This window comes from Adelges cooleyi, unplaced genomic scaffold (assembly GCF_023614345.1).
Source record: "Adelges cooleyi isolate 19-005CV unplaced genomic scaffold, UGA_ACOO_1.1 ACOO_flye_CR_arks_rails_tigmint_CR_PRNA_30, whole genome shotgun sequence".
Lineage (NCBI taxonomy): Eukaryota > Metazoa > Arthropoda > Insecta > Hemiptera > Adelgidae > Adelges > Adelges cooleyi.
In genome coordinates, this window is record NW_026095971.1 from 1957772 (window position 1) to 1975062 (window position 17291).

At 27.6% G+C, this 17291-nt stretch overlaps 1 protein-coding gene across 1 annotated transcript; it reads left to right on the plus strand.

Moving 5' to 3' along the window:
* Positions 1–696: 696 nt before the first annotated feature.
* On the plus strand, positions 697–17291 carry LOC126838544 (PDF receptor). Its single transcript, XM_050573046.1, has 11 exons — positions 697–956; positions 7075–7121; positions 10803–10900; positions 12681–12788; positions 13680–13819; positions 13893–13996; positions 15383–15593; positions 15659–15955; positions 16024–16115; positions 16652–16838; positions 16916–17291. Exons 3-11 carry the CDS (start codon positions 10837–10839, stop codon positions 16973–16975), a joined length of 1263 nt encoding a protein of 420 aa, XP_050429003.1. The 5' UTR covers positions 697–956; positions 7075–7121; positions 10803–10836; the 3' UTR covers positions 16976–17291.

A 17291-nucleotide genomic window follows, 5' to 3' on the forward strand; every position in this document is an offset into this window, starting at 1 on the left:
AGTATTTTGCAGGAAGAGAGCTGAGGATAAGATGGTTACTAATATAAATTATGTGAGTACAATATTATTATTTATGCCATGAATAATAAGTTTTTGTCTCGGGTGAGTAATATTTAGCAAGTATTTTTCTATTTAAACAGACTACTCGAGTTACATTTATATTTCTTTTGAGTAATTATGTAAAGCATTATTTGTATATAACAATTACTAGTTGTAACCTTAATAATATCATAGGCTGAATTCAAGTATAAAACATATTCACAAATCTAAATAAATATTATAAATTTATAATCGTCGAAATATTGTATTAATGTAAAAAATATTATCTATATACGTAATATATATATATATATATATATTATAGCTGTAATTTTTAATTTGTACTAAACAATTGTTTTTGTCTCAATGTTAAAAATGGTTTTTATTTTTATAAAAAAAAAAAAATAATAATATACTATTATTAATTATAGAAAACGTAGGAACAAAAAATTGTTATTATCGTCGATCTTTGTGGGTGTGTGTGTAAAGGTAAAACAAAGGGGTTTGACTTAGTTTGCATGTGTACTATTATTACGTGAAAAAGGTTCACCAACCAATGAACCAACCGGAAAATGGATATGCGCATTTTCCTCGCAATCACGCGGGACATTCAACTGTTCGAACTACTCATTCGAGAACTCCGTGTTCCCAGGTAAACACATTTCGTTATTAGGTTTTTACATATTTGATTTATCTTCTTTTTTTCCTCGGCTCTCGTGCACAGAATTTATGGTCCGGCATTGAGTTAATGTTAACAGTAAACGCGGTGTTTATTTTTTTTTTTTAATTATAACTTTTTCAATTTACAAAACGTGTTGCGCTTGGGTAAGCTTTAATTCGACCGTCGACTTTCGAATATTGTCCAGGCCGTTATCTGTGTGACTCTACGCTGAAACTTTATGCAAATGCAATTACACGTTAGTATTTTATTTTTAATTACTTATAAGCTATAGATATTATTATTATTATTCATATAATATGTAGAAACATCGATTGATAAAGCGATATAAAGCGATTTGAATTTTGAACCGAAATAATTAAGGTGACATTTTATTAAAAAAACAATTTTCTTAAATTTATTAATACACCGTGACATAACTGTTTATTTATCAACATGAAAACCAAGTTGAAATTTAAAATATCATATTTTGTCGTTGGGTTAATTTTATTTGAGTATTTGTATAACTCATTCGTCAAGTGGGTATCATTTTTTTGTAATGACTAAATTATGTACAATTTATCTGTCCAAGTAAAGATTACCAAAGGTCCGATGAGTTTAATGAAATTAAAATAATTTAAAAAAAACAACAATTAACACATACGTTTTTTTTAACACAGATTTTAAATTAAAAACTTCAACAATAGCTTTTTGGGTATATCATTAAAAGTGATAAAAACTTTATGTATGTAACTCAACCCTTAGGCACCTATACCACATATATTTTAGAACAGTAAAAATATAGTTTTTAAATTTAATTTAACTTACCCTTTTGACATATTTTTTTCAGAGCTTGCAAATTATATTTTTTTTAAATGTATACTATATATTTTGAATTTGTAACAATACATAATATGTAATTTTATACTCGTTAAACTTTGAGAGTAATATATGAATGTGTATAGGTACCATTATGTTAAACGATTTTAAAAATAAAATATGACGTTTAAACATCATGTGAAAAATATATTGTTCTGAATGTAATCAAATTAGATTGTTGTAAATTAGCATGTTGTACAAATCTGAATACAAAAAAAATTTAATTAATATTTTTTACTTAGAAGCGTCTGAAATTTAACTGATCTTGTAATGATCTTTAAGTTATTTATTACAATTTGTCAAACAAATGAATATTTAGATTTTGAGACAATAGTTGCTACTTCATAGTAAATTATATACAATATCCTACAATTTTCTATGAGATAATGACTAATTGTTTGATGGTTAGTGCAGTCTTAGTACATACAATGAGAGCGTAGAGTAAATATTACGTAGCCGTGTATATTAATTAGAGCATTAAGGATAAGATGTAATTTGTAAGGGCATTCCGGTCGGAAGCTCTTACTATCATATATATATATATATAATATAAGATGACCTCTTGATCCGATTGAAAAACAAGGTCATGCTAATTTGTTTAGTACATAAAATGATAATTAATATAGTAACGTCTGTTATTGAAGTAAAAGTGTATACGGTTTCATACCTATCCCATTAAAAAACTGTGAATTAAATCATTTGGGAAAATTTAACATTACAAATTTTTATTATCGATATGTGAGAATATTGTTTTTTTTTTTTTTATTGAGAAACCCATTAAACTAACTTGATGGGATTATGATTCATCAGTGTTTGACGGGTAACAGTTTACGTAGACGCGTTTTAGACTATTTAGGCTATTTTAATTTAGCACATCCACGTTAGACTGTTTTTTAAGCAACAGTAGTAAGTGTTAAAGTACACATGGACTATAGTTTTTTTTTTTGTATGTATGCAATGTTATACTGTTACTAAATTACGCTTTTAACTCGATAGTATTCAAACGAACGGTCCACGCCCACGCTAACGATAAGGCGTTTAAGTGTCTTTTTTAATACGATTAAACGTGTCAAAAGTTTTTAACACACTAAAACTACTTTAGATTGACATCTGTTTTTTTATTACATTCGTTTTTTAGATTTCAAGCAGATTCTGTTCGCTTAACGGAACCAATATCAACAACATTTATAACGTATGAGTATCCATTTGCCATTTGCGTTTCTTTACTTATACCTGTCGTTTGGGATATCTAAATGTAACTTCTAATAATACTATCCAATTTTCTCTAGTCATCAGAGCTCGCATTCTAATCTAATGTCAAATAAATTGAAATTGTACCATTGCCAAGTAAAGTACTATCTACTATAGGCATTGGTTGTATCATGATAAAAAAAGAGAAAATGCGTGTATTGGATAAACCTACAGTAGAGAGATATTTTAAATAAACTAGATTTATTTCCATTTCAAAATAAACTTTTAACGTTTTACAAAAACTAGATTTAACGGGAAAACAGGAATATATAAGGACATCAAACGGTACAAAAACGTTCTCATAGTTTTAAAAAGCTTTTTAATTCTTTATATTCTAGTAAAATGTAATACGTTTTACTAATGCAAGAAACATTTTATAAAATATGTCTACACTCTAGAGAGTAATACAGAGAGTAATAAATATTTGTATGACATAAATCTGTAAACATCATTAAACAACTATACAAATTGAATTACAAATTTGTATAATACCATTTTTTAAAAACTATTTAACAAAATGGGTTAAATTTTAACAGGCGAAGAATAATAACATCGAATAATCACTTTTAGCTTCGATATGGTATTGATTTTACAGTGGTGTTCATATTTTTTTAACCTAATATTACACCTTTAGGCACATGTTAAGTTTTTTTAAAAATAATCGAATTAGTTCCAAATATTTATGGAATATTCTTTAGAGATTGTACTATTAATAAACATTATTCGTTGACAAGCCTTTTTCTCTAGAAACTTTTTCTTTATTTCACTTTTTTTTATGTAGTTTTGTGACTTAAGGTCTAAAAATTAGACTGTAGGTAGATCTATAGTAGGGCTCTAATGTATATCATTATCTTAATAATTTATATCTAGTCAAATTTTATTAAGGAAAAAAAACATTTTAATCAAACTTTAACTGTACTGAATTTCTATTATAGTATAGCAATGTATTAATAAATAAACAGTCAACAAGTATCTGAAAAATATTTTTATATTGTTGTTGACTTGCTTATTGGTAAAAACGGCAACGAAGTACAGACATCAAACTTAATCTTATCTTCCGGATACTTAAAGTATAATTGTTGTGGATGTGAGCTCTACATTAAAAGCTATAACAGAGTGCACTACGACTTTATTTTTTTCAAATAGTAACAACTTAAATAAAAGTTTTTAGCAATTTGTATAATTTTATATATTATTATGTTATACTGTAAACAGTACTGAAGTCTTACGTAACGTCCGTTTAAGGAAATCAGTCTCAGACAAAACCAGAACAGACAAGTCTGAAAACAATTTATAGTTCATATGTATCTCATCAATCTCATATAATAATTCCCCACTATGCTCCGTCTTAACTGTGCGATTTTTTAAGTTGTGTAATTAATCGAGTCGTAATTCCTCGAGAAATTTCCTTAAACCATTTTGTAAATAAAATGTTTTGAATGTTTTTTTCCAAATGTTCAGCAGATTATTCTCATTTAAATTATCAATAAAATTGTTTACCTTTAAAATTTCAAAAGTTAGTAGGATTCTTAAGATATATTGTGAACGAATGACTCTAACTTACTATCTAATGTAATTATTTCTCATGAGCATTCAGCAACATCCACCCTTTCATCTGTTAAAAGTATTTTCGAAACTTTTCTTTCAATTTAATACACGCCTTATTTGAACTTTTGAGACAACTGGTGTCATGGTATGACCATTAATCATACAACCAAAATTATAACATAAGGTTCGCCACTATAGTAATAATTTTAGTGTAAAATGAAAAAAATCTAAAATTAGTATTGCAATTCCTTTATACGACTTGGACAATAAAAGAAATTACAAATTAATTAATTATAAAACAAAGTTATTTAAATACTATGCAAAATATTTTTCATTATTTGGTTAAAAATTTTAAGATTAATATCTTATTTTTTCATTTATGTGTAATAATTATTTAATTAATTTTAGCTTAGATGCAGAGCTGAGGAGGTATTCTGTTTACGATGTGATTTTATTTTTTCGTTTGAACCTACGATATCTTTTTAATCACTGAACCATGTGGCAAGTCTATAAACCAGAAAATTTACTTGATAGGTTTAGATACTGGGCCAAACATTTTAAAAGCTCACTCCTTCCCCGTCAACATTTTTAAAAGTACCAAAAAAATTTCATATTTTTCAACTTAAAATAGAGCTTTAGTTTTAATGTTTAAAAGTCGAAGGGTAACTCAAAATTTTAATTAATAAAAATAATTTTAATAAAACATAAGAAAACTTTTTTTTGTTTGGCCTTTATTAAATAAAATATAAGAACAAATTTATATTAAATACAAAATTATTATAAAAATTAATAATGATATATATATATATTTTTTTTTATACCCTAGGTTATATTCTTCATGGATTCGATATAATTGCTTTAATTAATGAAAAAAAATATTTTGGCCTTCCAATACGTATTTTAACTTATTATATTACATAATATAAATCATAACATCTAGGTTAGTTATACACGCATAAGTCGTAATAAACCTATCGAAAATATACTTTTAACGTGTTTTGTGACATTATGATCAATATCAAATTTCATCAATCAGTACAAACACATAAATGTATTATTACTTCATTTGAATTTGCAATGAATATCTTATTTTAAATTATTATTATTTAATCAGCCTTGTCGTAGTTAAAAAGAAAAGAAAACAAAACAATGGTACACATCACTCTTACACCTTTTTAAAAACAAATTATTGAAATGCTTGGTCCTCAAATCCGTGTACTCGCCCAATTTATACATTTAAGCTGCTCGGCATTTGATTTAAGCATTCAACATTAATGTAGTCGCTTACATTTTTTGTTTCGGTCGTCATTTTGCACGAGTGGGTTTCCTTTCTTTTTTCTTTTTTCTTACAAAGTTTGATCATTAGAACCAATAGTTGATCTTATAACCGTCTACTTAATTCGGACAAAAGGCGTGCCAAAATACGAAGCGCAGTACTCGTTGCCAAAGAACCGCTAACTCATCATTATGCACAAAAATATGACGAGTAGACGAAGATGTTATATAAAATCAACAAGGCCATAAATCTGTTACGAGGGCTCTCGAACAGAAGTCCATTGAAGAAAAGAAAGTCGGGTGCTCCTTATCTGACCCTCAAGCTCGCCTGTGTCATGAAATTTGATTTCGACAAAGTTGTATTAAATTAAAATTAGGTCATTACTAGGAATATTTGTATATTCTATATACATGTATATTTGTCGAATATTACATTTTTTCTTTATAAATAATTTTTTGTATTTTATTACGATTGAAAAAAACTATTGAGAAAGTGTGTATTGTTCGTCTGACAGACATCATTGCATTATATCATATGTATAAGCTACAAATTGTCACACTATTGTTTTGGCTTTGATCTTTATGTTTATAAAAAATTGCAATCTGGACATAAATGATGGTTCATTTTTAATAACATCAATATTACTTTTATTAATATATATTTATTTAAGATAATATTGTTTTATTTTCGGAAAAATATATAGGTGATCGTTTCTATAATATTATTAAGCAAATACATATATATTAAACATAATTTAAAGCACTAAAATAATAATACAAATAATAAACTCTATTTCTATGTTAAATATTTTCTTTACAAAGTAGAAGTATTTTTCATAATCTTTGAATAAACAAAGCGAACAAACAGTAAAAGTGAGCCTAAAAATACTGAATTGATTTTAATGTTCCGTACGAACACTTATGGAATTACTTCGGTGTCTGACCGTCTATTTGTCATATTCGTTGTAACAGGAAAAGTTGGAATAAGTAGTGGGCCTAATATAGAATGTGTAAACTTCAAATGTTGAATTTTGTCTTTGGAGATAACATAAATGGAAACTTTTAAAAAATTGTTTGAAGTAATTATTAGGAGTGTCAAATGCAAGCACTTTAAGCATAATTTAAAAAAAGTTATGATGTGTTACTTTTTGTTCTAACAGATTTTCGCAAAAACACTTAAAAGTTGTTGTTGTCTACCTTATTTTCGAAAGTGTCGCTCACAAAATATCTGAAGAGAAATCATGAACACAAGGTATTAAGGTGTAGATTGAACGAAAATTAATAAAATTGTATTACCTTAAATAATTTTGTTTATATATAAAATGAAAATTCTGCGATAGTATGTAACACTTATTGCGCAAATACGACTTCCAACTGGCCAGGTTTTAAATACTAAAAAAATAACATAATTTAAAATGTTTCAGGTTTATTAACAAACTAAAACGTCATTCTCCATCATCAATTACATAAGGTAAGATATTAAAATACCGTAAGTCTTGTATGTAGGAGTATATAGTTGTATAAGTTTATTTTTTACATTTAACTGAGTAATTTTAATAAACTACTTAATCTTTAAAATAAATGTCCATTGTCCAACCTTATTGTTCGTAGCTAATAGTAATAAGAATAATAACGTAGTAAGAACTTAAACCAGCTTAAAACGAGAGAAAAAATCGTCATTATTTATAAAAAAAAAACCTTTAACCCACCCAACACATTTAATAATAATAACATGAAAATCCAGCTGACATAAGTAGATATTATAATAAGAAACGTCATAAAAAGTTATTAGTATACAATTCTAATTAACTATTCGACGTCTTGCGTCGTGTAAGTATTAAAATAATAAATGTAGTATTTTATCAAGTCTACATTATAGAGTCATCATAAAATAAAAAGCCTTTTTAGAAACAAACACAGTTTTCTCTTGGTAAGTCCTGAATTCGCTAGATTAATTCTTATCAGACACCATAATCCGGGTTCGACAAAATTGTCTTTCCCGACCACTAAAAAATAACGAGTGTCCTAGTGCTCGTTTTCCATAATGAGGCTGAATCAGCTAAAGGCAACCATTGGGTATACTATAATGTATATATATATATATATATATATATATATATACTCAATGATGGAGCTTTAAAATGACAGTATTATAATGTAAAAGCAAAAAAAGTGTCCATTCTAGAAAAAATGAGATATATGAATAATTAACCCATTAACGCCGGATTTTTTAAAAATAATTGTGTTGGTGTTTGGGTGCTTGTTTCTTATTACTTTTTGAATTAAAAAAAAAAAATTTGTACTTAAAAATTTGAAAAAATACGCTAGGCGCTAATGGGTCAATGAATAAAGAATATAATAAATACTTAAATAATAATTAAAGTGTCTCAGTCTTATTTTTAAAAAATATTTCCCTAAATAAGTATGTTCCATTTGATAACTAAAGGATTTTAAATTGAATAAAAATTCTATGAAAATGTTTATAAAGTTTTAATTTTATAAATAAATAAATAAATTGATTCACAACTCACAATACCTCTTGTCTAATTTTAATTATCGATTTATGATTAATTGCACTAACTATAGTTAAAACATATGTGCCATTAATATTTAATAGTTTAATTTATAATTTAAGTAAAGTTAAAATACCTATTTTAAGTATAGCTGTTAGTGCAAACGGTCATAAACAAACGAATTAATACGATAAGGTTGTATGTACTTTTTTTGGTACACATATTACGTTTAAACTTTATTGCTTCACTATTACATTTTCCCTCGTTTAATAATGTTCCAAAGGCCTAAGCCATTTTAGGACCAGAAAAATGTATTTACGTTTAATAGTTGATATAGCTAATACATACAAACAAGTATTTAAACATGTGTCATGCAATTGTTTTAGAAATTCAGTAAAAACTGTACACATTTCTAATAACTACTAAAACATAGATTTTAATGGAATATTGGTTATAAATACTTGTAAATAAGTATATTGAGAAACAAACGAACAGTAAACACTATAATATAGAATCTATCAAAACATGACTACAGTGTTAAACTATTTTTTATTGTGACTACTCGGTAGCAAACTGCTTTAACAAATCGGCCAGCACAGTTACATAGAGGCGATTAGGTTAAGTTAGTTAAACAGAGGTTTATAAGTTATTTAAAAAACAAATCTTTTAAAAAGGAAGCCGCTTTGGTAGAATCTCAAGGTGCGAGACACTTTTCAATGGACAGCTAATTCACAATACTTTAGTTATTCTGAAATTCGCGTCGGAGCTGTGATTTAATCACATTCAAACCAATAATTTCCTTCACCTGCTTAGCTCATTATCTCTCTTGATTTATATACTAAGCATGATTTATACTGTGCTATATTAATTTTCACGTTAAACAAAATTATTAATTATAATTGTTTTTTTTTTATTTAAAATGATACTTTACACTCGCTTTATCTACACAGAAATATATCAAACAATATTTTGTCAATGCAGAAATAATCAAATTATGAATAATAAAATGGGTACACAATACCGACATCTGATTTGGACCGAATGCAAGCGTATAGTTAAATTGCCTATATAAAGCGCCGTCTAATAATATTTAAAAATATATATATTTTAGTATAATACCACTATTTTATATTTTGCAATATCATAAAATTATAATCAAATTGTTATTAAAAAGTCTTGATCGAGGGTTAACTGAATAATAGTACATATTTATCGTTTTTTAAATTGTTTGTTAAAATGTGTTTGCTAAAGTTCTGTCGATCGCGTGGTTCCCAGTAGCACATAAATTAAGTGTGTCTTAGGTTAACTTCAGACGTCAGTCATACAAACTATATTATGTGACTGAGGTAAATTTTTATACCGCGCGACGTTTATAAGTTTAAATTATAGTTTTGTGTTCTAAAATATATAATTATTATCATAGGCGGAACAAGAGTTTTACATTTGAGTGTGTCATTTCATTTATGATCTTTTTTTGTGGTCAGTTTTTTGTATAAACAAATGTTAAACACTATGCATTTTTGCTAAACTTAAATATAAATTTGTCATTATTTCTTTATTCAAAAATTAAAAAAAAACTACAAAATTAAAATAAATACATATTATTAAAAATATGCTATATAAATAAGGTACCTATTTAAAAAAAATGAAAAAGAATAATATTTGCTTTAAAACGGTTGTAAAAAGGCAATAGCTGATGAATAAAGTGTCATCATATGCAATTTTGTAATATTTCATAATACCATTCATCTGAAGAATAAAAATTTATACCATTTAATATTTTAACCCCGTTTTCTGAAACAATTTCAGTTAAAACGAATTAAAAGAGCTACTATTGTCTATTGGCACAGTGGTAAAACTGAAACATCTACCCTATTCCATACTCTACAAAATTGCTTTATGGTATAACTTAAATGTATTACTTGTCGGCTGTCAATTAGTTCTGATTATACTCTATGAAAGTCGATGTAAAAATTAAGGCTTTTAAAAGAGCTGCGCTTCAATAACCAGTCGGTGGGGATTATTTTCAACTTGTTATATTATACCTACATTCCGTTTAACCAAAACAATCCGTCAATAAACGCTGTATTTTTGGAAAACACAAAAGCTTTAATATTATATATTTATATATATATTATATACATAGCTAAACACATATATACATGGGTGACCGGTTATTGAAAACCGTTTGCAAAAACACTCGAAATGTATTAATAAAAAAATTAAAAAAGACCCCATTTGGTGACCACGTCATAACAATAATTTTCTCAGGAAACATTTATCTTTCTGCCCGCTGCTTGGTAACGGCTGACGAACAGAAACAATTATATACCTATGTAGGTGCTCATATTATACACATGACACTTTTATTTATTAAAACAGTCATGGTTTGTTTTTGTAATCGGTCACCCAACCACAGGGCCCTTAAAAATGATATTATTTACAACAATTTTAATTACAGTAATTTAAAATCTGGGGTTCAGGACTAATAATCAAATATTTATATTATTTAGCATTTTGTTTTATATTAGGGTGTGCCAAGGCACACCCCGTAGTTCGGCCTATGATAATTATACTTCTATATACTGTGGTTATTAAATTAAAATAAACAAATAATAACTTAATTATTTTGTCCGCAGGTTTTATTAAATTTTTACATTCTGTCAGAGTATTATGAAAACTGACACAATATCACCATGCAGCTCTACATCGCCTTATCATTTAATTACTTCCAGCGGTAAGATATTCTTATATAGTATAATACTATCTTAAATATTATATTTTTGTGTTAGCTTTTTATTATACTATCCAATTATATTGTTACATAGAGGCGGTTAGGTTAAATTAGTTAAACAGAGGTTTATAAGTTATTTAAAAAAAAATCTTTTAAAAAGGAAGCCGCTTTGGTAGAACTTCAAGGTGCGAGACCCTTTTCAATGGACAGCTAATTCACAATACTTAAATTATTCTGAAATTCGCGTCGGAGCTGTGATTTAATCACATTCAAACCAATAATTTCCTTCGCATGCTTAGTTCATTATCTCTCTTGATTTATATACTGAGCATGATTTATACTGTGCTATATTAATTTTCACGTTAAACAAAATTATTAATTATAATTGTTTTTTTTTTTAGATTTAAAATGATACTTTACACTCGCCTTATCTACACAGAAATATATCAAACAATATTTTGTCAATGCAGAAATAATCAAATTATGAATAATAATTTATATTCTTACCAATTTTCAAATTTGTAAAAAGTCCAAATTTATTAAAAGAACAGTAGAGCAAAACAAGTACTTTCAAATACTTCGTTCACTTACATATTGTCTCGACAGAACAGCATTGTTATAATATAAGTGTTGGTTATCATTATTCTATTCCAATATTAACTGTTAATTTATCTATTTTTTATACAAAAAATATTCATATAAAAAAATCGAACTTTAAAAAATAGATAAAGTTCAAGAAATATATTATAATTGTTTTTTACTCTTTGTTATAATTAAAGCCACATTAAAATATATGTAATTAATTCAACTAGGTAGTTTGGCTGTATAAAACGTTATAATTAGTATTAAAATCCACAATTAGATTGCATAGTTATACTTGCTTCATATTTTATGTATAGAGACAAAATAAAAAAAAGTACAATTTAAGTTCAATATAGGTAATACACAATAACATACGTTGTAGTATTCAGTACTGACATCGTTTTGAGAATACGTTCTTCGAAATGAGTTCACGGTATTTTTCATGGTTCAGATAATTCAGATGAAAAAAGAGCAGCTTCAATGGGTCGATTGTTACTATAGAAATATTGTAGGAAACGTGAATCCAGAATTACTATTCTTATAAATGTTTAGCAAGAATGAAAATACCGAATCTAAACCACATAATACGTCTACTCCACACGAACAATGCTGAAGACGTATAATAATAATTTTAAGCAAAAAATTATTATTTAATATCAATGTATTTTTAAAATTAGACTGCCAATGCAGACGGCAAAAGTGATTTTGATAACCTAAATAATAACGATTTAATCAACTATTTTACATTATTTTTATTTTAATAATAATTATATTAATTATTGCAACGAATATTAGGTAATTTATGATTTCACACTTTCGTTAATAGTTGAATTACTTGTGACAAAATTTGAGTTTTATTTTTCGACAAATTTACGAACAAGAAGTTATTCAATATGATTTTGTCTAAATTATTTAAATAGAAGATTTAATCAACACTGATTGTAATTAATGTTTAACTATTGAAAGATAAGATAATTAATTTTGATAATTTTTTATAACATGATGACACTGAATCGAAATTGATTTAAATACATTTTTTTTATCAATTAATTCCCAGTTTTGTTAAAATTTAAAAAATAACTAAGTTTTAATTAATTAATTTATGAAATTTAAATTAATGCAAGTACACTACAGTTAACATGTTGAAATATTTAAAAGTGGTTGTTTATGTCAACATTAATACACATTTTTTTGTTCGCAGAAAAATACTGTAATTGGTTTTACGATGAAAAAATATGCTGGCCCGTGGCAAAAGCTGACACAAATGTATCTGTACCGTGTCCAAAAGAACAAGGCTTTGACATAATGAGTAAATACAGAATGTTTTAAACGTACAGACAGAATTTAAGTTATAAAACAATTTTTTTTTTACTAAAAAGTGTGCATTATAATACTGGATGTCCCATTTGAAGGAATATTTATTAAGCTGTACTATAGTACCTAATTATATTACTTTAAAATGTGTTATGCCATAAAAAAAATTTGGCCTAATGTATTTACTCGGGTCTCAGACACTGTTTTCCAGCACTGTAATATCATAATGGTAATTAAAACATATACCTGCGCTTGATCGTATGTTTGCATTTGCATAATATCATTCTTAATCGTTATTAATAAATAATTACATTCTGGAGTATATAAATTTATGTCGAAAGGTTCCATCAACGATCATTTTTATAACGGGGAAGACGGTCAATATTACTCAAATTATTAGCCGAGTTTCGTATTAATTTATGGAGATAGTTTTAAAATTTAAACGTCCCAGTAAAATAGTTTAATTTAAATTAAATTATTTAAAACAATGTCTTTAACAGCTTTACTAAACGACCTATTGTATATAGAACCATTGATTAACTAGAATGTAGAGTGTAGTTAATCTATAATAATACAACGATAATTTAATTCACACACGACCGCCATTCGATTATAATAATAAATGATGAAGATTTTAGAATATGATAATTGAATTAAAACCGTAGGCCGCAATGTAGTTAACTTGATACCATCGGGAACTGAAAAGTAAATCGCATACCTATATATGAAAAAGTTGTTTAAAGTATTACGGTTTGTGTTAAATTAAATAGTAATAAAGAACACAAATTATAATTAAAAATGTATTCTTAATTGGATTTCAAATTAAAATGTTACTACATGCAATTAAATATGATTAGCTAATATATTATTATAATTGTTTTTGCAGAGAATGCCTACAAATATTGCACTAAAGACGGCATTTGGGAAAACTTCACCAATTTGTTTGGATCGACCGATTACAGTAGTTGTTATACACCGGAACTTGCTGAAATGCTCCATAAACTCGGTTCCTACGAAGATACTAAGGTAGTCCGGTCAGTTATAAATGTCCAAAAATAAACTATAATCGTTTTTCTGATATATTTTAAACACTATACAGAGGAAAATTAACATAGCCACAAACACCGGAATCATCGAAATTGTCGGATGCATCGTTTCCATAGTGTCTCTAGTCGTGTCGCTGTTCATATTCATTAGACACAAGTGAGTAATAACCGCTTTTAAAATGATTTTGCTACCAAAATTCCATCAAAGCTGGCACGAAAACCCGTTAAAAATAAGGGGAAATCGCCTAGTTATAGTGATGACTAATGAGGATGTTGATATGGCCTAGCTGATAAAATATAGCTATGAGAACAGTGATTAATAAGAAAATTAGAATGGAAGAAATCCCAGACACCACAAGAACGGCTGCGGCAGTTTACGTTAATTAATGTTACCTTTAAGTTATAATTTTTAACGTATAAAATATGTAGTTTGAATGATTTTAGTGGTAAATGCAATTACATTGGGTAATAGATGACGCCTGGTAGAGCAAACGGATTTTTATAATTTTTTTTTATAATTTACTATACTCTACTTGGATATTTAATTTTTGACCAAACTATGAAGAATAGTAAACATTTTAAATTTAAGGTTAAAACATTTTATAAAACTCAGTCTATGACTACGGCACATAGAAATTGTATTTTGAAAGATCAGTCTATTTTGCTCGCTAATATCATTATTGAGATACCAGTAAAATAAAACATTACATAATAATTGGTTTTGTACGACCATTGCTAACGCTCACTAATGATAGATGAATTTGAAGCTCTCCAACCTAGAGACAAACTAATTGACAAATGACCAGTTATGGGATTTAACTAATCAAATATCGAATTACTAATTATGCCAGTTTTATAAAATACCACCAATAATATATAATATATAGTAATACATTTAAGAAAAAAAAATTATAAAAATATGTACTAATAATATACATCAATATAATAGATGGTAGAAGGATAGAAGGATTTAGAAGTAGACCTAGGAATAAGTGAGTAGATGTGATGAAGGAGTAGACTTTTGGATGTGTTGAGTGGCCAAAAAATTGTGTTGAATCAAATCCGCTCTCTCTATAAATCTCTATTTATAGAGAGAACGAATTTGATCGATTTGTAAATGATGAGACGAAGGAGAAAAAATATATACTTAAGATTTTGACTTTTGACTCTAATGATATTTGACGAAAACAAAATAACGACCAAAACTATCAATTGGAAATATTAAAGACATAGGCGCAATTTAAATTTTTGATTTGGGGTGGCTGGAAATTTTTTTAAAATATATATATAAGTAAATATATTTTTTGTATTTCAAAATTGTATGCATAACCTAATTTTTTGGGAGGGGGGGCTAAGCCCACCCTAGCTCCCCGTATTTACGCCTATGATTAAAGAACTAAAAAAAATATACATTTCGTTTTGTTAGCTTCGTATTATTAATATAGAACGTCTTATTTATTTATTAAAATTTTAGTATAGAAAACTACGTGCTGGACATTTTTGACTAATATTAATTTTCGTCGTCTTTTCTGTTTGAATTCAGAGGTCTCCTAGAACAAAGATTCAAGATACACATGAATTTATTCGTGGCATTGTCGTTACAAATGCTTATCAAGCTCATATTAAATGTAGATAAGCTGGACTGGTTCAAAATGAAAAGAGATAGAAAAAATATAACCTGTTACGTGGACTGTAACAACGAGCCTCACGTGGTGAATGTTGAAGAAAATTGGGTTCTGGGTATCATATACACGGTGCGGTCGTATAAAGTAAAATCAAATTGCTCATATTAAAACTTTATTTTTTTTTTCTTCATCAGCCTATAGTGTGCGAAGGCGCACAGGTCATTCTCGAATGGTCGAAAACCGCCAGTTTCATGTGGATGTACAACGAAGGAGTGTATTTGTATAGGATCATTAAATCCAGAGTACTTAGGATTAACTCTATCAATACCCGTATGTATTTGTACGGTTGGGGCGTGCCCGCTCTGGTAACTTTAGTGTGGTTCCTGGTAACGTTGATCTACTACGACAAGTCTTCGAGCGTTTGCTGGTGGGGTTATAACCTGTTGCCGGTTTTTTGGATACTCGAAGGGCCTCGGATAGTGATCCTAGTGGTAAGTCACGTATTCAATAAACTCTTTTTCGGCGGCGATGGCCAATTAACCGCTATTGCGATTCACAGGTAAACTTTATCATACTCATGGTGGTGCTGAGAGAATTGCTAATCAAAGTCAAATCGAAAATGACACCGTCAACCGAGCTGGAAATAATAAGGTAAACTGAAGACCGACCTAAGTTCAAGAAGAACATGGAAAGCGTGGTCAAAACAGTCACTGACTCTAAAAGAGACTAAGTAACTGTTAAACGCTTCTATGCGATTCTGTACGTAGTAAGACACCGAGTACAGTATAAACTCGCAAAAAAACCTTTATTTTGACACCAAAAAAGCACTGCACCGATAGATTATCTTTAAAAAATATAAATTAAAGATATAGGTATCTCTCGAAGTACTGAACTGTCATTATCTCCACATTTTGGAATTTTTTTTTTAATAAATAATTTTTTTTTAATTTTAGGGTCTCTTACAATATTAAAAAAAACTCAATCCATCTCATTTTTAAAATTTAATATTTTAATTTTTTTCCTTGTGTCACAACTCCAAACAGAAATACTCATATTTCTGTTAATTAAAAAGTCACCATATTTTTAAGGAGGAAAAATTAATTTTTTTAATTCGGCTAGACTTAGGTCTAATAGTTAAAAGTTATACTACTATTATTTTTATCTATAACTTGTTATTATTGTTTTAGAATAGTGTCAAAAGCAGCTGTGGCCCTCGTGCCGTTGTTGGGCATTACCAATTTCATATTGGTAGTTATACCGGAACCGCATTCGAGAAGTCCTGAGCTATTTGCATTCTGGTCGTATTCAGCTCATATACTTCACTCGTTTCAAGGTTTTATGGTGTCAATACTATACTGTTTCATGAACAAAGAAGTAAATGAATTGTTTGAGGAATACACTTCTCGCAGTACCCTAATAATATGTACATTTATAATTTGTAATTTTTACAGATAAAAAAATCATTCGACAAACGCATGATGCTTCAGAAAACACGACGAAATGACATCTAGAAATATCATTAAATTTGTTTTACGAAAAATAAATTCACATATTAATAAAAACTATTATATACATATAATAGTATATTTATATGAATTGTTAACTGCAGACAAGAGACAAGTCACTTTTTTTTAAATACAAAAAACTAAGTAAAGGACTACATTATGTCTACCTTTTTGCAGAAAACCCTGTTAAAATGACCTCTTATAATTTATATTATTATATAGTAAGAAAATGGTATCAAATAACTATACATGATGTTTTTTATTCATCAATTTTTAGCAGGTATAATCGCCAGTTACCAAGTCACTTAAATTAAAAAATAGA